The 21,799-nt window shown below is 42.8% G+C and overlaps 1 protein-coding gene across 2 annotated transcripts in view; it reads left to right on the top strand.

Annotated features, from left to right (window-relative positions):
• The first annotated feature begins 57 nt into the window (after positions 1-57).
• AASS (aminoadipate-semialdehyde synthase) overlaps positions 58-21,799 on the top strand; it is a 41,081-nt gene continuing 19,339 nt past the window's right edge. Inside the window, exons 1-14 of one of the 2 annotated variants that reach the window (XM_081023529.1) lie at positions 58-2,215; positions 3,241-3,417; positions 4,484-4,568; positions 6,788-6,855; positions 7,474-7,620; positions 9,262-9,340; positions 9,420-9,547; positions 10,275-10,423; positions 11,062-11,184; positions 13,476-13,587; positions 17,374-17,433; positions 17,536-17,603; positions 19,562-19,683; positions 21,560-21,589. In XM_081023529.1, coding sequence (XP_080879655.1) covers positions 1,952-2,215; positions 3,241-3,417; positions 4,484-4,568; positions 6,788-6,855; positions 7,474-7,620; positions 9,262-9,340; positions 9,420-9,547; positions 10,275-10,423; positions 11,062-11,184; positions 13,476-13,587; positions 17,374-17,433; positions 17,536-17,603; positions 19,562-19,683; positions 21,560-21,589 — 1,612 coding nt within the window. In that variant the 5' untranslated portion in view covers positions 58-1,951. The remainder of the gene's footprint in view (positions 2,216-3,240; positions 3,418-4,483; positions 4,569-6,787; positions 6,856-7,473; positions 7,621-9,261; positions 9,341-9,419; positions 9,548-10,274; positions 10,424-11,061; positions 11,185-13,475; positions 13,588-17,373; positions 17,434-17,535; positions 17,604-19,561; positions 19,684-21,559; positions 21,590-21,799) is intronic. The other variant, XM_081023528.1, reaches the window with a different exon arrangement.

Below are 21,799 nucleotides of genomic sequence, written 5' to 3'. Positions count from 1 at the left end.
GAATATGGATAATTATCTTTTCAAATTGAGAGCAAGATCAATGAACTAGGACAGTCCTAGTTGTGTTTGTTACTAATAATAAAAAAATTGGTGTGGCACGAACAATTTTTTATTTGAAAGTATGGCCCAAAGGAAAAAAGTTTGAGAACCACTGCTTTAAACACCAAAAATATGTTAGCATTTCAAGGCTCCCTGGCTTTAAAGAGTCTACAAGGTGCTAGTCTTCAAGGAACCACAATACTCCTTATTGTTCACCTTTCTACCTTGCTTCTCTAGTTGACAATGTTCATAGGCCCTGGCAAATGTACAACCTTTGCAACTAGAGACAGATAAGTTTAACAACCTTTTTGCATTCCCCATAGAAAGGCATAAAATCTCTTGCTGTTGATATCAATGGTAATTGGCTTCCACTTATTGGAATATGTAAGGACCTTTAAGCTCAGTAATGCGAATGGTTTTACTGAGGGCTTGGGTGTCCTGGTAGCAGTCTTGCATTTGTTTGGAATATATTTAAAAGGCAGTATGTGTGTTTTTCTTTTTTGCCTTAAGCCAAGGCAAAGTTGGACCACAGAGCTCTCCTGACTTCAAGGGAATAGTGTTTGCAATGGCATCAGTGAGGAGGGAAGAGGTTTGGGAGTGGTGAACTTTTCCACTCTTAGTCATCAAATAGCAGCTACTGTTTGTCCTAATGACTGGTGAATCCTACAACCGAGACCAAATAGTTGTGAATGTGTGTATGGAACCATTGTTGCTGATAACTGTAATAGCAAAGATGTTATAGCTACAAATATAACAAATTGTTCTCTGTTATCCATTCTGATAGATTGTGGCACTAAGATCAACAGTTCTCAGTCTGCCTTGGGAATGTTGTCAGGCTATGATGAGATGGGCAGTAGATCATATTTGGAATCAAACCACTTTCTGCTCAATACTGGAGCCACAATCTATTGAAATTTTACAATGCCTGCTGGGTAATTTTACTGTGTTGATATGTATCAATAACAACACGCACTTTGAAAAATTGAAAATTCTCATTCTCCCTTCAATCTTCCATGAATTTGGTGTGTAAAACAGCGGGAGTGATGTCGGTTGCAGTTTCAGATTTGTAATGTTTGAGTTTTTGCTTCCTGTGGAATAGCGCTTGTTTCAAAGGAAACCACCAAGGTTACTAAAGGGGTAACCAAAACTTCAGTCCTAGGCACACTTACCTGTGAGTAAGCCTTACTGAACTGAATGAGATTTACTTCCAAGTAGAAGCAAGCTCTGCAAAACAGTTTTGCGACTTCAGTATGGATATCTTCAGGGCTGCGTCTAAATTCTCCTTTTTATAATGTAAAGAGAAGGCCAGGATTTCATATTGCATTTGACAACGTAAGAAAATGTACATGGTGCTGGTCATGTTTAAGAATGGAGGTATAAATATTTAAATAAAACCAATAAATGGACAAATGTTGGACAAATGTTGGCGGTTATAGGTTGGCAACTGCCAACCTTTCACACTGCATATCGTTCATCCTTCCACTTAGTGTGGAAGGGTCAATCTGTTCTTGCATCCATAGTTTTGGAATTAAAAATCAGAAGGGACTAGCTGATGATTTAGGCCAAGTTTTTTCTCATTCAATCTGCACTGATTACACTGTTTAGAATTCTTGGATTCCTAGACTGAATTTGAGATACAAATGTTACTTTTGACTGTTACCAGATTGCTTCCCTTGTAACAATTTTCAGTTCATGTTCTCATTTGTAAGGAAGACAACATTCAAGGTTTTCCCCCCTCTGAAAAAGTTTGAAACGTTTGCACAGTTAATTGGCAATAGGCAGTTATGACTTCTGCATTGCACCTTGTGTTAAAAACTAACTAGTTTTACAGCAGATTTCTAAGGAGACCAGGGTTTTTTTTGTTGGGGGCAGGAGATGGACGGACACGCAATGGCTGTTTCTGAACACCGTTATGTTGCATCTCCTTATTACTTTGCCTTTGCTTGCTGTTAGGTTTTTAATCATGCTTCGAGCATTCAAACGCACAGGTGGTAGGTTTGAGAGCCATCTTTCAAGGTGGCAGCATTATCATAAATCTGTCCTGGCAATCAGAAGAGAGGATGTCAATGCCTGGGAAAGAAGAGCCCCGTTAGCCCCACGGCACGTCAAACTTTTAACCAACCTGGGCTACAAAGTTCTGGTGCAACCGTCCAATCGAAGGTCCATCCATGAAAAAGTAAGTCCTGACATTTTTGTTGTTGATCACGAGGGTAGGAGCGGCGTACAGTTTGTTTCTTGTGCACGTCTAATCACAATTATTGGGCCCTTGACGTTACAATGCCCATAGTGGTTTTATGGGTGCTGATGAAGCCTCTTGGCAGTGATTGGCCGAACTGCTCTGATGTCACAGAGGGACTGAGCAAGCCACAAAGTTTGCTGTTGCTGTTTGAGCTGCCTTTGTTTTCTGGAGTGGGGCAGAGCAGGGTCCAGAAGGCCCTAGAGAAGGAGAGGTTGAAAAAGCAAGCACAACAGACTTGGTAAAGAGGTGGTAGGCACCAGACAAGTTTGTAGAACTGGGCAGCACCTAGGAAAAGAGGGTTGGAAGGAGGAGTGTGTGAATGAATGACAGGAGGAGAAGGGGCAGTGAGGAAGGAGCTGCAGATGAATGAGTGGACGATGGAAGAGTTGGAAACAGCAGAGGGGATGGAGGTTGACAAAGTGGTGACTTCAGTGCGGGGTCCAGGCCCCACTCAGCAGAATGGGCAAACCCCAACAGGGCCAGCACCCCCCAATTTAAAGTAAATGAAGTAAAACAGCACCTGAACTCCTCCCATAATAAGTCCATAATAAGCTGAGAGTCTAAAATTACTTTAACAGCCCCACTGAGATCACATAAAGATTTATGGAATCAATATTGTGGTGGCCTATGGCTTTAAAAAATTAAGGTTCATTCGTATATGAACCCACAAGCCACATCTTTGGCTGAAAGCCTCCCCTCTTTCTGATATGAAAATAGCAATCCTTGTGTACTGCCATTTTGCTCTGGCACCGAGTGTGTGGTTTCATTTAGAAATGGCAGGTGAGAACGATACCCCTCATAAGTGGGGAAGGAATCTCTTCTCCCCCACCCACAGGAGTGGATAGCCAGTATAGAAATAAGGCTCACCTTCTGGAATAGCATCTACTGAACTATCTCGATATTTTCTGCCTTTGTTCAGTTTGGCTCAAGACGTCAATTCCTCTTCAATGCTTTGTTTGCAGGACTATGTTAAAGCTGGCGGTATTATACAGGAAGACATTTCAGAGGCCTGCCTGATTGTGGGTGTGAAGAGGCCGCCGGAGGATAAGCTAATTCCCAACAAGAACTATGCATTCTTCTCTCATACTATTAAAGCTCAGGAGGCAAATATGCCCTTGTTGGATGAGATCCTGAGCAAGGTAATATTTCACTTACCGAGGATTGCTAACTATTATTATAATATGGTGAAATGGTCAGTTCAGCAGAATGAGAGGATTTGCAAAGTGCAATATTGGGTTTTCATGATGCGGCAATGAATTGACGGCAGTGTGTTTTAGTAGCATAAAAGGCAACTCACTCTACGTGGGGCTGCCCTTGAGACTGAAACTCCAGCGGGTGCAGAATGCCACGGCGAGACTCCTTAAGGGGTCCTCGCTGCGGGATCATATTCATCCGGTGCTATACCAGCTGCACTGGCTCCCGGTGGAGTACAGGATCAGGTTTAAGGTGCTGGTTTTAACCTTTAAAGCCCTGTATGGCCTAGGACCCTTGTACCTACAGGACCACCTCTCCTGGTATGTCCCACGGAGGACCTTACAGTCTTCAAATAAAAACAGCTTGGAGATCCCGGGCCACAGGGAGGTTAGGCTGGCTTCAACCAGAGCCAGGGCTTTTTCGGCTGTGGCCCCGATCTGGTGGAACGCTCTGTCACAAGAGACTAGGGCCCTGCGGGACTTGACATCTTTCCGCCAAGGCACAGTCTGACCCCCTCCTTCTGTAATCCTCATAGAACTCTAGCCCAATGGTTGCCATTAATTTGATTCTGAATTGATTTTAGAATGTATTTCAATTAATTGACTGTGATTTTATGTAAACTGTGTTATTTTTACTGTTGTTAGCTACTCTGAGCCCGGCTTCGGCTGGGGAGGGTGGGATATAAATAAAATTTTATTAGTATTATTATTAGTGAACTCAGAGTAGACCCATTGAAATAAATGCACTCAAGGCACATTTTCCCTGGTCTAACCCCCTACTGAGATGAATGGAAGTGGCTGGAAGGCTTATCTTTGCCTCTTTTTATTTAGAAATCCCATTTATCTCATAGGAGACGTTCTCAAAGCATTGCTGTATAAAAGAATCGAAGCGACTTCCTTTACATTCATCTTTCTATAAATGGCAGGGGCTGCTGTGATTTGATTTTAATTTTTAGTGTACTGAGATGAATGGAGCCTGAGAACAAATGTATTCGGTGTGTTGTACTTGCAGAACATTCGACTGATAGATTACGAGAAAATGGTGGATCACAGAGGAGTGCGAGTTGTAGCATTCGGAAAGTGGGCTGGCGTTGCAGGTATCTAAAGAAAATTAATACTGTGTTTTGGCCATTTTCAACCGGAAGGAATTCCATGTCTTTGCACCTGCTAGCTTTTATTTATTTAACTTACTCATTCGCTATAAAAGCATTAACACACTGCTTAATGTTATATTAAAAAAATCTCTAAACAGTCATTAGTGAGCATGGGAATCGGGGAGGAGGAATGCTTCTGCTATGCCACCATCGAGATTTTTGCATTTTATTTTATTTATTCTATTTTTTATTTTTTTATTTATACTTTGCAGGTTTATACATTTCACTAATTTTACAATCCTTTTGACATTTCAAAACTTTACTTCCTTCCCTCTCTTTTTGTAGTTCCTTAAATTTATTTTTATTATCATTAATAATAATATATTATTTATACCCTGCCCATCTGGCTGGGCTTCCCCAGCCACTCTGGGCGGCTTCCAACAAAATATTAAAATACAGCAATGCATCAAACATTAAAAGCTTCCCTAAACAGGGCTGCCTTCAGATGTCTTCTAAAATATCCAAATAGCTGCATATCCAAGTTAACTTAATTTGCTCATTTATTCGTCTTCTTTAAATATATACTCTTATGAAACTGCAGGTTATTACAATAATCCTGCCAATGTTCTTATCTGTTTACAATTTATTTGTAAATATTCAATGAACCATTTGCACTCTTTTCTAAAAAGTTATCTTAAGTTTTTGTATCCATTCTTCCTTTGCGGGGACTTCTGCTTCTTTCCATTTTGGGGTGAGTAACGTTATTGCCGCTGTAGTAGCATACATGAATAAGTTTCTGTGCAGTTTCGGTAGTTCTTTCCCTATAATTCCGAAAAGGAAAGCTTCTTGTTGTTGTTTCTTACACAGGTTATTTTAAACATCCTTTTCATTTCATTATATATCATTTCCCAGTAAGCTTTAACCTTACTACAAGACCACAACATATGATAAAAAAAAACTTCTTTCTCTTTACATTTCCAATACTTATTTGATTTAGATTTATACATTTTTGCCAATTTACTTGGATTTTTCACCTTAAGTGAGACATAAGAAACTTGGGAAACTGCCTTCCATCTGGTCCATACTACTCATCTGTGAGGAGGTGTTGTGTGAATAGTGTATATGAACGTGCATGAGTGCTGGCTGTGCACATGTGAGTCCAGGTACACGCCTGTAACATGCCTATCCCTGTAAAATCTGCTTTGGCAGTGGCATTCCAGCAGGGCTTTTTTTTTCAGCCAGAACTCCCCATAAATCAGTTCCAGCACCTCTCAGGTGGGTGCCATTGCTGTTATAAGAAAACAAGGGAGCCTGTTCATTGCGAGTTCCAGCATCTCTTTTTCTAGAAAAATAGCACTTCTTTCCAGGGTCTTGAGCCAGGTCTTGCCTGATCCATTTATAACTAGACACAGTGAAACCTGGGAGCTTTTGCATGCAAAGAGCTTCACTATTGCATTATGGCCTTTCTTATTTTTTAATTTTTAAAAATAAAGATACTAAGAGACATTTGGGAAACAGGAGAATGAAACCCCTGCTAAAATATTCTGCAACTATCAGGAAATAAGGATTTGTTTTAAGTTTTTCATGTATACTAAAACTCAGTCTAAGCTTCTTCTTTTTAAAAACAAAATTGTTTAACCACATCAGTTAACAAACATGGATGCATATGCTATAATGTTAATGTTTGAGTTAAATAAATTCTTTAAATTGTTATTAAGGAAACGATTATTTTTCTCCTTCCAATAAAGTACAGCAAAAAAGTCCAAATAGAAAGAGTTAACTTATTAAACCTCACAATGATTTCATAATTATCTATGTATTTCTAATAGTATAATCAAATCAGTAATTTTCGATATAACTGTAAAAACTACTCTGAAATTTTATTATTCCAAAAATGAAACCGTCACCTGGTCGTAAATATTAAGATTATACCAGCAAGAACAAGTCTTTCTGTTTAAAAAAAAAAAAAAAAAGATTTAAATCGTGATTTAAATTGATTTGATTTAAATCAAATCCACCTTGGGCTTGGATGACTGTTGGGTTTGTGGTGGATGTTCCACCTTGCCCAGGCACTTGGAGCAAATGGATCGTTGGTCCCTTGAGGAATTGTGACTCTAGAATTCCCTTTAATTTTCCTTACTTCTCTCACCAGTTTGACTCTGCTGCAGCATTTAATAAGTCTGTGTACTGTACTAACTGTGTATTATGTAATTCTGAACCAGGTATGATCAACATTTTACATGGAATGGGATTGCGATTTCTTGCCCTAGGGCATCATACTCCTTTTATGGTAAGCCTCTCTCTCTCTCTCTCTCTCTCTCTCTCTATATATATATTACCTGGAGAATATGGCGGTGGAGGGGTAGGATGGGTAGATTTTTGTTAATTTGTCCCAAAGGCCTATTGACTCCATCATCAACAACATCATCATTTTGTTATTTATACCCCGACCATCTGGCTGGGTTTCCCCAGTCATTCTGGGTGGCTCCCAACAGAACACAAAAACAGAATAAAGCTTCAAACAGGGCTGCCTTCAGATGTCTTCTAAAAGACAGATAGTTGTTTATTTCCTTGACATCTGGTGGGAGGGCGTTCCACAGGGCAGACGCCACTACCGAGAAGGCCCCCTGCCTGGTTCCCTGTAACCTCACAGTGAGGGAACCGCCAGAAGGCCCTTGGAGCTGGACCTCAGTGTCTGAGCTGAACAATGGGGGTGGAGATGCTCCTTCAGGTATACTGGGCTGAGGCCTTTTAGGGCTATAGAGGTCAGCACCAACACTTTGAATTGTACTCAGAAACGTACTGGGAGCCAATGTAGGTCTTTAAGGACCGGTGTAATATGGTCTTGGCAGCCACTCCCAGTCACCAGTCCAGCTGCCTACTGACATTAATCTCTTCCTGGTTTCAGCACATTGGTATGGCCCATAACTACAGAAACAGTAGCCAGGCTGTCCAAGCAGTCCGCGATGCTGGTTACGAAATTTCACTAGGCTTGATGCCAAAGTCTATTGGACCCATAACATTTGTGTTTACAGGCACCGGCAACGTGTCTAAGGTAAGGCATTCTTCAAATGCATGGCACTAGTACATTTTCTCATTGCAACTGAGATATTGGCTTCTTGTTGTACATATAAGGCTTGTTCATATCTTCCAATAAAGCTATAGGCCCGTTTTACTGCATTTCTGTTCCTTCCACACAGGAATAATGAGATGTGCACATAAATTTTCCCATGTGACGGCTGGAACATAGGAAGCTGCCTTATATTGAGTCAGATCATTGGTCCAAGTCAGTGTTCGAAATTAGCCAGGCGCGTTTTGCTACTGGCGTGGGTCCAGTGGTGACCACATGGAGATTTCTGGGAGCCAGGTTGGCAACTGGGCCTTACTCCACAGTTGATACAATTTTAATTTCCACTGCGTTTGTTTCTCCTTCTTGCATACTGGGATGAGTGAATTGTTGTAAGAGCAAGCTGCAGTCAAGCAGTGTGTTGTTGTTGTTTAGTCATTTAGTCGTGTCCGACTCTTTGTGACCCCATGGACCAGAGCACGCCAGGCACTCCTGTCTTCCACTGCCACCCGCAGTTTGGTCAAACTCATGCTGGTAGCTTCGAGAACACTGTCCAACCATCTCGTCCTCTGTCGTCCCCTTCTCCTTGTGCTCTCCATCTTTCCCAACATCAGGGTCTTTTCCAGGGAGTCTTCTCTTCTCATGAGGTGGCCAAAGTATTGGAGCCTCAGCTTCACGATCTGTCCTTCCAGTGAGCACTCAGGGCTGATTTCCTTAAGAATGGATAGGTTTGATCTTCTTGCAGTCCATGGGACTCTCAAAAGTCTCCTCCAGCACCATAATTCAAAAGCATTGATTCTTCGGCGATCAGCCTTCTTTATGGTCCAGCTCTCACTTCCATACATCACTACTGGGAAAACCATAGCTTTAACTATACGGACCTTTGTTGGCAAGGTCTCTGCTTTTTAAGGTGCTGTCAAGCAGTGTAGTTGAGATCAAAGAATCATAGTATTGTAGCATGGGAAGGGACCCCAAGGGTCATAGACAAATAGACATTTCGTTGTTGGGATGCAAGGTGCCATATGGTGCCTAGCTTATATGCCTGAGTTTCTAACACTGGTCCCAAGTCTGTGTCTAAGTCAGATCATTGGTCATTGTCTGCATGGACTGACAGCAGCTAGGAGTCTTGCTGACCTACCTGGAAATGCCAGGGATTGGAACCTGTGACCTTTTGTGCAAGGCATTTGTTCTTCCACTGATCCTGAGCCCCTTAAACTAGTAGGATGAACATGATCTGTAGGTCTCTAGCTGTGTTTATGCTGCCACTGCTGTTTGATTTCTGCCCTTGAGGAGCACCCAACCATCTGGAGAAGGTGCAAAGGGTTTGGAGGAGTTGGATGGTTGAAGGTCTAGGTAGCAAGTATACAATCTGGAATAATATGGTAGGAAACTTGGACAAAAGCAGACAGAAGGCGATGCCTGAGGTCATATACTGAATGATGTGCTAGTTCCACAATTTGAACTCCAGTCTTCCAGGTTTAAATCCAGAACCACTCTCTCTCTCTCTCTCTCTCATGTGTGGAGGATAGTCCTTGGCAGAAGTGTTGTTCCTGTGACTGCCCAGTGCCTTGCATTTTATTTATTTTTTGGTAAATCTAACCTCACTATCAGTCTTACTTTTATCCACAGGGTGCCCAAGAAATGTTCAATGCCCTCCCTTGTGAGTTTGTGGAGCCCCATGAGCTGAAGGAGGTCTCTCGAACTGGAGGTAGGGTATTCTGGGATGGGCTTCAGAAGCTCTGCGAGGTACGTTGTTTCTCTTTTATTTACAGTGCTCCTCTCCACAGACCTCAGAAAAGTCTACGGGACGGTGTTGAGTCGACACCACCATCTTATAAGGAAGACCGATGGTGTGTATGACCCTGTGGACTATGACAAGCACCCAGAACACTACACCTCTCGTTTCAACACGGATGTGAGTACACCTCTCCCATTATTGTACCCTTAAGTGTTCCAAGAGAGTCAGCCTCTGCCCTATAATTACCATGACCTCTGTTACCCACGACACCCAATTTCCTGTCGGTGTAGCTCATGTGACCAATGTGCTTTTCTAAAAAAAAAAAAAAAATTAAGCTGATGATTCTCATATATACAATTTTTCTGTTTTACAATTTAGAATACTCATTTAAGCATCCTTAAAATATCCATGCATTCCCTTCTTCTCTTTCCATGGTTCATTTTGCATATCATAAATCCCTGCGTATTTTACAAAAACTAAACCATTCAGTATTCTGTTATTACATCCATCAAAACTTACTTACACGGTTGAATTTATCTTAATGCTGCCCATGTTTTCAAATGTGCATAATTCCCCCCCCCCATATATTCAATAAATGTTTTCCAGTCTTCTTTAAACGTATGCTCTTCTTGTTCTCTTATTCTGTGTGTTAAGTCTGCAAGCTGTTCACATTCTATCAGCTTAAAGTTCCCATTCTTTAGTTGGGACCTCGCTCATTTTCCATTTAAGCTGATGATTGTCTAGATGCCTGTTGCCTCCTGGTTCCATGACCAGATGATAAAGTGAGGCATGCTATCAGCATCAAGGATTTGCATCACATAGTTATTGAATCATATAGTTAACTATTTGGATCAAGGTGTTGGTTCCTTACAGGATAAGAAGAAATTGCAGCTTTATTTTACAGATTGCACCTTACGCTACTTGCGTGATCAATGGGATCTACTGGGAGCAGCATACTCCACGGCTGCTAAGCAGGCAGGATGCGCAGCGACTTCTGGCTCCTCTGCGACCTTCTGCTGCTGCTACTGAGGGATGCCCACAATTGCCACACAAGTAAGAAGCTTGTATTTGGTGATAGCAGGCATCAGTGAAATCAGTGCTGGGGATCCTCTGTTTTGTTTTTCTTTTGAGGACTGTATTTGCTCAGAGGCAATCTTATGGGGACTGAAACTAGAAGTGGGTGGGGCAGAGCTAAAAATTTGACTTGGCTTAAAGTTTGTTCTGTCATGGAATTCTACTCAATATTGATCCAGAGTAGAACTCTGACGTATAATTAGCAGAGTAAAAACTTAAACACATTGCAGGATTCCCCAAAAATAGACCAGAGGCAATTGTATTTCATCCAGCAGAGCTTTACTTCTTGGTTCTCCAGCTGTTTTTTGGACTATAATTCCCATCATCCCTCACCACGGGTCTTGCTAACTTGGGATTGATGGGAATTGTAGTCCAAAAACAGCTAGAGAACCAAATTTTAGGAAACTCTGGTCTAGAACCATCCCTTGTTTGAAATCTTTACTAAGGTTCCCTGAGGAGAGTATTTTGTTGAGTACTAATGGCAGACTAAATCTGTCTTGTTTGGCTGTTGATTTCTTCAGACATTATTGATGGCAGTTCACTTGGGAGTTGTATCTTTAAGACTTTAAAAAACTGAAAATCATTTATTGGCTATGTGGCTGTTGTTTTTTTAATAGACTTGTTGCAATATGTGACATCTCTGCAGACACTGGAGGGTCTATAGAATTTATGACAGAATGTACAACAATAGACAGCCCCTTCTGTATGTATGATGCCGATCAGCATATTATCCACGACAGGTGAGAGGGTCTTCCTAATTTTCTTTTGTGTTGAAAAACTCAGTTTTAAAGCAACACACAGTTATTTCGTAGTGTTGCATTTAATTGTGATTGATACAGTTGATGTGTCTCCAAGCATGCACGGACTTGGATCTTGGAGGTTAAGTAGCTTAACAAAATGCACTAGAGGAAACTTCTTGCATTCCTATTTTGTGCAGGAAGGTCACTCACACACAAAAAAAGCCACTTCGGAAGGTCGGTGGCCTTCCTGCACAAAATAGGATTGACAAGGTGCCCCATGATATTCTTGGGTAAAATGCGGTCTTGACTATGCTACCACTCAGTGGATTTGTAACTGGCTGACTGACCGAACCCAAAGGGTGCTCATCAATGGTTCCTCTTCATCCTGGAGAAGAGTGACTAGTGGGGTGCCACAGGGTTCTGTCTTGGGCCCGGTCTTATTCAACATCTTTATCAACGACTTGGATGATGGACTCAAGGGCATCCTGATCAAATTTGCAGATGACACCAAACTGGGAGGGGTGGCTAACACCCCAGAGGACAGGATCACACTTCAAAATGACCTTGACAGATTAGAGAACTGGGCCAAAACAAACAAGATGAATTTTAACAGGGAGAAATGTAAAGTATTGCACTTGGGCAAAAAAAATGAGAGGCACAAATACAAGATGGGTGACACCCGGCTTGAGAGCAGTACATGTGAAAAGGATCTAGGAGTCTTGGTTGACCACAAACTTGACATGAGCCAACAGTGTGACGCGGCAGCTAAAAAAGCCAATGCAATTCTGGGCTGCATCAATAGGAGTATAGCATCTAGATCAAGGGAAGTAATAGTGCCACTGTATTCTGCTCTGGTCAGACCTCACCTGGAGTACTGTGTCCAGTTCTGGGCACCACAGTTCAAGAAGGACACTGACAAACTGGAACGTGTCCAGAGGAGGGCAACCAAAATGGTCAAAGGCCTGGAAACGATGCCTTATGAGGAACGGCTAAGGGAGCTGGGCATGTTTAGCCTGGAGAAGAGGAGGTTAAGGGGTGATATGATAGCCATGTTCAAATATATAAAGGGATGTCACATAGAGGAGGGAGAAAGGTTGTTTTCTGCTGCTCCAGAGAAGCGGACACGGAGCAATGGATCCAAACTACAAGAAAGATGATTCCACCTAAACATTAGGAAGAACTTCCTGACAGTAAGAGCTGTTCGACAGTGGAATTTGCTGCCAAGGAGTGTGGTGGAGTCTCCTTCTTTGGAGGTCTTTAAGCAGAGACTTGACAACCATATGTCAGGAGTGCTCTGATGGTGTTTCCTGCTTGGCAGGGGGTTGGACTCGATGGCCCTTGTGGTCTCTTCCAACTCTATGATTCTATGATTCTTGGTGGGGAGAAGTGGAACTGCCTCTGAAGACAGTTCGGAAACTTCAGCTGGTGCAGAATTCAGCTGCCAGGTTGCTCACAGAGGCAAGATGGTTTGAGCATGTAAAACCAATCCTGGTCAGAATGCACTGGCTGCCAATTAGTTTCTGGGCCCAATACAAAGTGCTGGTTTTGACCTATACAGTGTACCTTGGGCTACAGACGCTTTGGGTTGCACTGTTTCAGGTTACAGACGCGCCAAAACCCGGAAGTACCAGAATGGGTTACTTCCAGGTTTCGGCACTTGCGCATGCGCAGAAGCGCCGAATCGCGTCATGCATGGACGCAGATGCAGCGCTGCGGGTTGCGAGCGCTGCAGGTTGTAAATATGTCTTCCGCACAGATCACGTTTGCAACCTGAGGTTCCACTGTAAAGCCTTAAGTGGGTGTGGGCCACAATAGCACAAAGACTGCCTCTCCCCGTAGGAAACTTCCTAGACCATAGCTGTCAACTTTCAGATTTGAAAATAAGGGATCAGCAGCCTCGAAAATAAGGGATCAGCAGCCTCACCTGTCCCGGGAACAGTCTACGGGACAATCAGGGATACCAGCGGGAAGCAGCAGGAAACAGCGCTGGAATAAAGGAATTTCCCGCAAAAAAAAGGGAAGGTTGACAGCTATGTCTTAGACCCTGCGATCATCATCTGAAACCCTTCTTCAAGTGTCTCCTCCAGGAGAGGCCTGGAGGAGTGCAAGGAGCCTTTTCTGCAGTGGCTCCCCACTTGTAGCATGCCAGAGAGGCTCGTCTTCCTATCATAGCTTTAGGCGCCAGGCAAAAACATTTGTGTAAAAAAAACACCTTTAAAATGTTTTTATAAAAAGAGAGAAATAGTGCACAAAGCTTTTATTGCCTGGATTCAAATTTTTGTCTCTTCTAGTGTGGAAGGATCAGGGATTTTGATGTGTTCCATTGACAATCTGCCAGCTCAGCTTCCTATAGAATCAACTGAATGCTTTGGAGACATGCTTTTCCCTTACATTGAAGAGATGGTAAGTGGGCGACTTGTTTCTATTTTGAGTGTTTACGTGTTTGTGCGTTGGGGAGCTTCTGGCCTGCCCCGTAGGTAGGAAATCTGCTGTAAAACTTAACTGGCAGAAATGAAGTGTTTCTTAGAAACTAATTCAGACTACACAAGGTAGAAACTTCTCAAATAACGGTCTTTGGCGGGACCTTTCCCCCTCGTCTTCTGAAACCTATGGCTACTAAACACAGGTGACATGGAAAGTTGTGCAGACCTCTCTTAAAAGAGCCGTTCCAATAAATGTATTTATCCATTTTGATGAATAGAATTTTGATTCTTTACAGTATGCATTTTTCACAGGTATGATCTGGCCAGTTGCATAAGTGTTCTTTTTCAGAGGGGAATTAACTCTCTCTCTCTCTCTCTCTCTCTCTCTCTCTCTCTCTCTCTCTCTCTCTGTGTGTGTGTGTGTGAAAATTCATTTCCTGTTAATACCCAAATCTTAGTGGCTGTGTTGTGACAAGACATCATGTTCACTACAGTTGTACCTCAGGTTACAAACACTTCGGGTTACAGACTCTGCTAACCTGGAAGTAGTACCTCAAGTTAAGAACTTTACCTCAGGATGACAACAGAAATTGCGCAGCGGTGGCGGCGTGGCGGCAGCGAGAGGCTCTATTAGCTAAAGTGGTACCTCAGGTTAAGAACGGTTTCAAGTTAAGAACAGACTTACAGAATGAATTAAGTTCATAACCAGAGGTACCACTGTACATGGGATTCAGGCTGATAAGGAAAAAAATCTTGGGGTGTGGATTTGTTCCGCTGTCCAGCTTATTGTGGTGCCACTCCCCGTGGATCTCTCTGGACAGCAAAGGATGAGTCTGCAATCAAGTTAAAGAATCAAAACAGCAGTCAGTAGACCTGATCCTTATTTGTTGCAACAAGGTTCAAACGCACAAAGTCCTCTCCCCATTTTCCACAATACATTTTTCAACAGCATCATTGATACATCACAGATATGTCACAAAGTAGGAGTGTTTGCCGTGTAGAAACATGAGCCCATCACCCACTCCTGTCAACAGCCCCAGTTCTCAACACCTTTTAACTACCCTCTTTCCCAAAGAGCAATAAAGCTAGCTGCAAGGCTTTCCTGCTCTTCTCCTTTGAAAGTATCCACCATCCTGATGGATTTCTGTCTAGGGTATGATCTGCCCTTGATCGCCTCCTGCCTCCTATTGTGAGGCTAAGTTTACACCTATGGAGGGGCAAGGAGTAGGTGACCTTATGTTTATGGGATTATGGGGGCAGGGGGAGCCCTGGATTCCCCTCTTCCAGAGGAGTCATTAGCCGTTGGAACCAAAGAAATCGGTCAAACCGTTGAATTCAGAACAAAAAGAACATCTATAAACAGCCGCATACCCTTAATTTCGAGGTTGCCGGGAATGTAGCTCTGGAGTGGAAAAAAGTTCTCCACCCCTGTCTATATACTGACTGGCATCTCTCCAGGGTTTCATACCAGTCTTTTCCAGCCCGCACTGGATTGAACCAGGGATCTTTTGCATGCAGATCCGATGCTCTGCCCTTGAGCTTAGGAAGCCCTTGCAGTCAAGGCCCAGCAGGTGACATTTATATACCCCTCTTCCTGGTCATTGTTTTTCAACTCTTCTCTGAAGCTGTGTGTTAATGGCTTTGGATGAGTCATAAGTGGCTGCTTAGAGAGTGTTAATGGTTGTTGTGTAGACTGGAAGCAAGAAATTCCAAGAGTCCTGGGCTCCCTTAATGGCAGCAAGAGCTTTCCTGCGAATATCTGCTGCTGCAAAAAGTGAGAGAATGCCACAAACCATCTACCCTCCATACAGTGTTCTGCACTGTGGTGTAGAGCCCCTGTAACATTTTTTCTTTTGACACAGGTCATCGTCACATAATCTGACCACTTCCAATTCCCTGTTGAATTAAAAAGAGGGGGAAATGATTATCTTATAAATACTGTATAGCAATTTCTTTTTGCTGTTCATTAAAGGCCTTTTGTATATGCTTGTAATAATTCAAGTGATTAACTGTACAATCCTATGCATGGCAAGAGAAAGTGACCAATAAATTTAATTAATAAATAATAATACAGTGGACCCTCTGGATACGAATGTACGGTAATTCATTCCAGGGGTCTGTATGTACCCTGAAAAATCCGCAAGTAGAGGCGCCGCTTCTGCGCACATGCGCGGTGCAATAAAGCGCTTCTACGCATGTATGTCCGGCGAAACCCAGAAGAATACACTTCTGGGTTTGCTGTGTTTGCAACCCGAAAGCTATGTTACCTGAAGGTAACATAACCTGAGGATCCACTGTAATATACTGGAAGTAAGACCGTCTGAACTGAAGTGTATGTGTTCTGTGGAGCTTTGCTTAGACATAGGCCGTAACCATAAAAAACACCCGGTTTTTGAGTTACCACAAAACAGCCAGACAAGAGTGAGGCAACTGCCTCAGGAGACATATTCCCAGAGGCAGTTGCAGCAGCAGTAGCCCCTGGCTGTTCTCCCTGAGACCCTGGTCACCCTCCTCTGTTTACACATGGCCTCTCCCGAGCCTTGGTCCAGGTGCAATAGGGGACATAATCCTGTAACCCGTTTTGAAATAAGATTCAGCTCCCGTCCCATGAGCTGCTCTGTGTGGAAGTGGCTGTGGGCGCCATCTTGTTTGTCACCTCAGGCACCAAAATGTCTCAGGCCAGCATTAAGCAGTGTTTGAAACTCCCATTGTATCTAGGCACATTTTGCGACAGGGAATTTCATCAGTTTCTGTGCTCTGGGCGCAGCCCTGCGCCTGAGATTTTTGATTAAAACTGCAGAGTGGAAGGAAAGGGCGACCTTTTTCTGCCTCCCCACTTCCAGCTACTCTCCGAAGACTGGAGAAGAGACCCTCTTAAAAATATTAGGGGGTGGGCAGGGGAAGGACTTGTGTAAATGAACATAATATTTTAGCTGCAGTTCATTCATTTTCAGCTTTGTATTTTTGTTATTTTTTTAAAAAGCAAGTGCCCAGCCATTCTGTTCTTGTGCCTGTAACCTCAGTTTCGGGTGCCACTTAGCTCCTAGCTTTCATATCTCAGTTTCTAACACTGAGAGTTAGCACTGTGCATCTTGGGGAGACAAGTTGCTGCATCACCTGAGGCAGGAAAATATCTTGGAGCATCCCTGGGCAGCTAACTCGCCAGTGTTAACTTATCTCTTCTCTGGTCAGTCAGCAAATACAATCTCATCGCTTATCACCACTTTGTGTAGTTAGGAGAGCTTTCCCTAGCCACCCTGTCTCTTAACTTTAGCTCTTGTATAGGTGAAAGAATGAGATTTCCAGAGTTACACATGTCTGTCTTGATTAGTGGTTCCCAAATCTCTACTAAGGAAACCACAAATAGAACTTGTCCCTTGTCTTTTTGGCCTTCCCCCTAATCCTGACTCGGTTCTCCAGCCTGTTGGTCCTACTTGCCGGCTTCACGCGATATAGATATACACAGCAACAAGATTTGTTTCATGCGTATTATATCTTGCCTAAACGGTGCCACAGCGGCTCTGTGAAGCGGGGTGGAAGGGGAAAGTGAATCTAGGAAGAAGAATTTAATTGACAATTGAAGGTCAGGAGAATTTCAGGTCTTCGAAGTAGCCTGACTAGCAACACAGTCTGCATTTTAATCTCAGTTTAAATCTTGACGGTTGCCTTGTTTTTAATGAAATATACTTTTCCGAGACTCTTATCTGTGAAAGATAATTATCTGTCTGAAAGCAAGTGCTCTGACGGGAAACCTTGATCTCCACAGCTGTTATCTGAAGCCTCGGAGCCCCTTGAAAGCCAGAATTACTCACCTGTAGTTAGAGACGTAAGTCTTGCAAGCCAATTGACTCCTTTTTCTCTCTCTTAACTTGGGCATGGCGAGGTCAGCCGCCAGGAAAGTAATGATGTGTTTCGTATACTTTTGTAGGCAGTGATTGCATCCAATGGTTCATTGACTGATAAGTATAAATATATCCAGAAACTGAGGGAGCGCAGGTAATATAGCTTTCTCTCCCCACCCCCAGTATATCTGACTAAAGTTTTGAATTGTTGTGTCATATTGTGTTTCAATGCTGATGGGTTAATCCTACCTTGTTTTCTGTGGCGAAGCATGAGTGTGGCACGGCTGTCACAAGTATTTATTCTAATGGCGCTGATGCAGAAGTCAACTTGGGGACCTTCTCTGCAGGTTGTTCAGAGATGTGTTAACGATTCCACATTTCGATAATTTCTTTCCTCTGTGAGTTTGCTGAAAGAATGCCATGGGGTCCCCACAGGTCTCTTGGGAAAAGAATTAAACGGGGTGGTTTTCACTAGAAAAAATTGACTTCTGGGGGGGGGGGACTGTGCTGAGGAGGAGGCAGTGTTCAAATGAAAGAACTGGCTGCAAAAGAATAGAATTGAAATACAGCCAGAGACAACAGTGAACAGATCTCAGCTACATGGGAAAATTCCTTTCTGATCTTGTACACGGGAAACAGTGTACTCCAGTGTAGCTCCAGAAGATGAGAACAAAATCTATCCACTGAGCAACCTCAGGAGAAAGTTCTTGAGATCTTTAAAAAGATCTAGCTCAGGGATTGGGGAGCCAGCTGCCCTCCTGATAGTCTTTGGTTCCCAACTGCTCTGTGGTACTGGAAGTTACAGTCCAACAGTAAGTAGAAGGCAAAGGATGAGGCTCCTTGTTCTAGGTTCTCAGCTTTTTCTCTCTTTTTAGTGTTTCAGTTCTCATGTTGGGGAGGGATAGGCTTCCCTAACTTTCATCCTTAAAATATGTCAAAGCCCAAACCTTGAAGACACACAGCCTGTAGGGACCTGGTTCCTCCATCCAAGGACACGGGTGGCACTGTGGTCTAAACCACTGAGCCTCTTGGGTTTGCCAATCGGAAGGTTGGCGGTTCAAATCCCCACAACAGAGTGAGCTCCCGTTCCTCTGTCCCAGCTTCTGCCAACCTAGCAGTTCAAAAGCATACCAGTGCAAGTAGATAAATAGGTACCGCTGCGGCGGGAAGATAAACAGTGTTTCCGTGAACCCTGGTTTCTGTCACGGTGTTCTGAAGCGGTTTAGTCATGCTGGCCACATGACCTGGAAAGCTGTCTGTGGACAAACGCCGGCTGCCTTGGCCTGAAAGCGAGATGAGCAGCGCAACCCCATAGTCGCCTTTGACTGGACTTAACCGTCCAGGGTTCCTTTACCTTTACCTTTTTGCCTATCCAAGGGCTGTAAGAGGAATGCTTTCTTTGTTCATGCCTCCTTATTCTAAGATTCAGTAACTTTAAAAAGTTCATTAGTCAATGTAGCCGAGTGTTGTCTACACCAGGGCAGCCCGACTATTCATGCCAAGGGGGTTGCAAAAGAGCTTTGGCACGGAACCCGCATCTTGTCATGTGTGGGGTGGCCTGGCAGGGTCCCGGAGTCCATCAAAAAAGGCCCAAAGACTGCTTGTTGGACTGTCCTAGTCTATATGGACTGGTAGTGTTTATCCAGGTTTATCCTGCAAGGAAGATTTTTTGTCACTGAGCCACTTCTCTTCCCTGGAGCCTTTAAAAGCCAGAGTTTTTACTTTTTACTTTCATATTGATCATGATCATAACGATGCAATTTAGCAAAACAAAATTAGCACAGAAAAGCACATTCAAAAGTGTTTTAAAGAGACGATATGCCAGGAGTAATTTTCATAGTTTTCCTTGAAAACATAAAAAAAATAAATGCAGAGCAGACCCCAGAGCTGTGGGCTGGAGACCTAATATTTTGCAGTGCTCGTCTGGTTACTTTTCCACTCCTAATTGAGGCTGAAAGTGTTTTGGCTAATGTTAGAATTTTTGGAAGACTGGATCGAAACCATCATGTTAAAGAGAGCTCCTTCTTGCTTTCAAAACTTATTTTAAAACATACCGGTTGTTGAAGCCTGTTTTGTTGACTTATTCTCTTTACTGACTTTTGTCTCTTCTAGGGAGTACACCCAGTCACTGACCATGGATAAAAAGAGGAAGATCTTGATACTTGGATCTGGCTATGTCTCGGGGCCTGTGATAGAATACCTCACGAGAGACCCCAACATTGAAATAACAGCAGGTTTGTAAATAAGACCGTAGCATTAGAAGCACAAAGGAGTTGAGAGTGTTGCCTTTGTATAAGTAAATATTTCCTGTTTAAAGTCCCAACATACCTGATACTCAGATCAGTGCTCCTTATTTTTCATTACAAAGTACAGCCATTGGGTGAGATCTAGCATTGTAGCTCCATACACTTTTCACTCACATGAGGCCATAATATTAATAATAATAATAATAATAATAATACATTTATTTATACCCTGCCCATCTGGCTGGTTTTCCCCAGCCACTCTGGGCAGCTCCCAACAGAATATTAAAAACACAATAAAACATCAAACATTAACAACTTCCCCAAACAGGGCTGCCTTCAGATGTCTTCTAAAAGTCAGATAGTTGTTTATTTCCTTGGCATCTGATGGGAGGGATTTCCACAGGGCGGGCGCCACCACCGAGAAGGCCCTTGGCTTACATACAATAAATATATCCACATAGTAGAACATCGCAACATGAATTGTATAAAACAATTAACAAATCATCAGTAAAACAGCCACCTTCTGTAAAATACTCTTAACAAAACAAAAAAATAGGCTAAAAAGGACAACCCCAGGAAAAGTCACATTATAAAATTTGCAAAGCATTACAGCTCTCCAAATCCACGAAACAAGATTAACAGCATTAACAAACCAACAGCCAAAATCAAACCAAGCACTGTTGAATTCACACACAAACTCTCCCCGTGCCTATGACTCGTAGCCTTCCACTCAGTTCATCGAAAGGCAAATACACATCATGCCCATGGAAGCAACTCCATTTTGAAGGCTTCTAGGGCTCTGAGGGCTGGGATTTCTGCTCATGTGGGGAGAGTTACACTGATGGAAAGGGCCTTTCTAAGTTCACAGGTTTCCTTGAGTACAAAGGCTCCTTCTGTTCACAGAGTGACTGCATTGGCCCATTTTTTTATGTCACAGTAAACTGTAGTAAATATGCATGTCACAGTAAACCGTAGTAAATTTGCATGCCACAGTAAACCGTAGTAAATGGCTTACTGTGAATGCGCTTCTCTAGGCTCCTTTGCTCCCCTCCATTAGCACATGGAAGAAACAAACCACAGACTGTTTTCTACATATTGTGGTTTGTTGAGGGTGAAATAAACCCTGACTCAGATATAATGCTCAGCCAGGTATTGTGGTTTGTTTCTCCACAGTAGGAAGAGAGGCTCAAAGGAGTTTGACTGGCTCATGTATGGTTTACTGTGACGTGTACCTACTGTATCCTATCTGTTAGGCACTATGTCTTAAGGAAGCTGGTCAAAGCAGAAAGGCAAGCGGGTGTCTCGAAGGAGATGGCTGTGGACTTGGTTTCATCTTCTGTGTGTCTTGAAGCCTGAATGTATACGTACATTAGATACTTGCCTGAGAGGGAAACAAACAGTGCAATATCTTTTGCAAATCCAGATTTTCAACATCTTACATGGAATGGTTATCTGCTTCTGAGCCTTATTATTGGAAGACATTGTTTTCCTTTCTGTTTCTATAGGTTATTTTATGAACTTTCCCAGATCCTATATTAGCATTATTTTTTCAGAAACACAGAGATTTGAAAGCTAACAGATCGGAAACTCAGGCTATTAAAATAAATAAATCTGAGTATTTCAGGCACAATTCCATCATGTTCTCAACAGTCACGAGTGCTATAAATTTAGTTTGTTTAAACAAGACCTCTAGTTAGCAAGCTGTACCAAAGGCTGGCTGTCAAACATGGCCTGCTGGCTATTACAATGCCCACCTCTGTTGGTGGAGACTTTCGTAGGAGTGAGTGGCTTAGAGCTTCTGAGACCTAGCCATCTTTTAGTTTTTCATTCGTTGATCTTCTTGATTTCTTTCCCCCACTAACAGTTTCTTCGTTGAGCCTTTATCCTAGAACAGGTACTGCTTTGCCTGCATGGATTAGCTTAGTTTTAGTTGGGTCTTGCAAAGTTCTGGAATGGATTTACCAAAACTGAGCGGGTGACTTTGGGTCGGTCACAGCCTCTTAACCTACCTCGCAGGGTCATTATAGGGATTAACCTGGGGGGGGGGGAGACCATGTATTCGTTGAAGACAAAGGTGGGATGTAAATGCAAAGAAATAGGCTTA

This window comes from Podarcis pityusensis, assembly GCF_964106645.2.
Source record: "Podarcis pityusensis genome assembly, chromosome: 10".
NCBI classification, from domain to species: domain Eukaryota; kingdom Metazoa; phylum Chordata; class Lepidosauria; order Squamata; family Lacertidae; genus Podarcis; species Podarcis pityusensis.
This window is presented reverse-complemented; position numbering and strand designations above follow the sequence as displayed.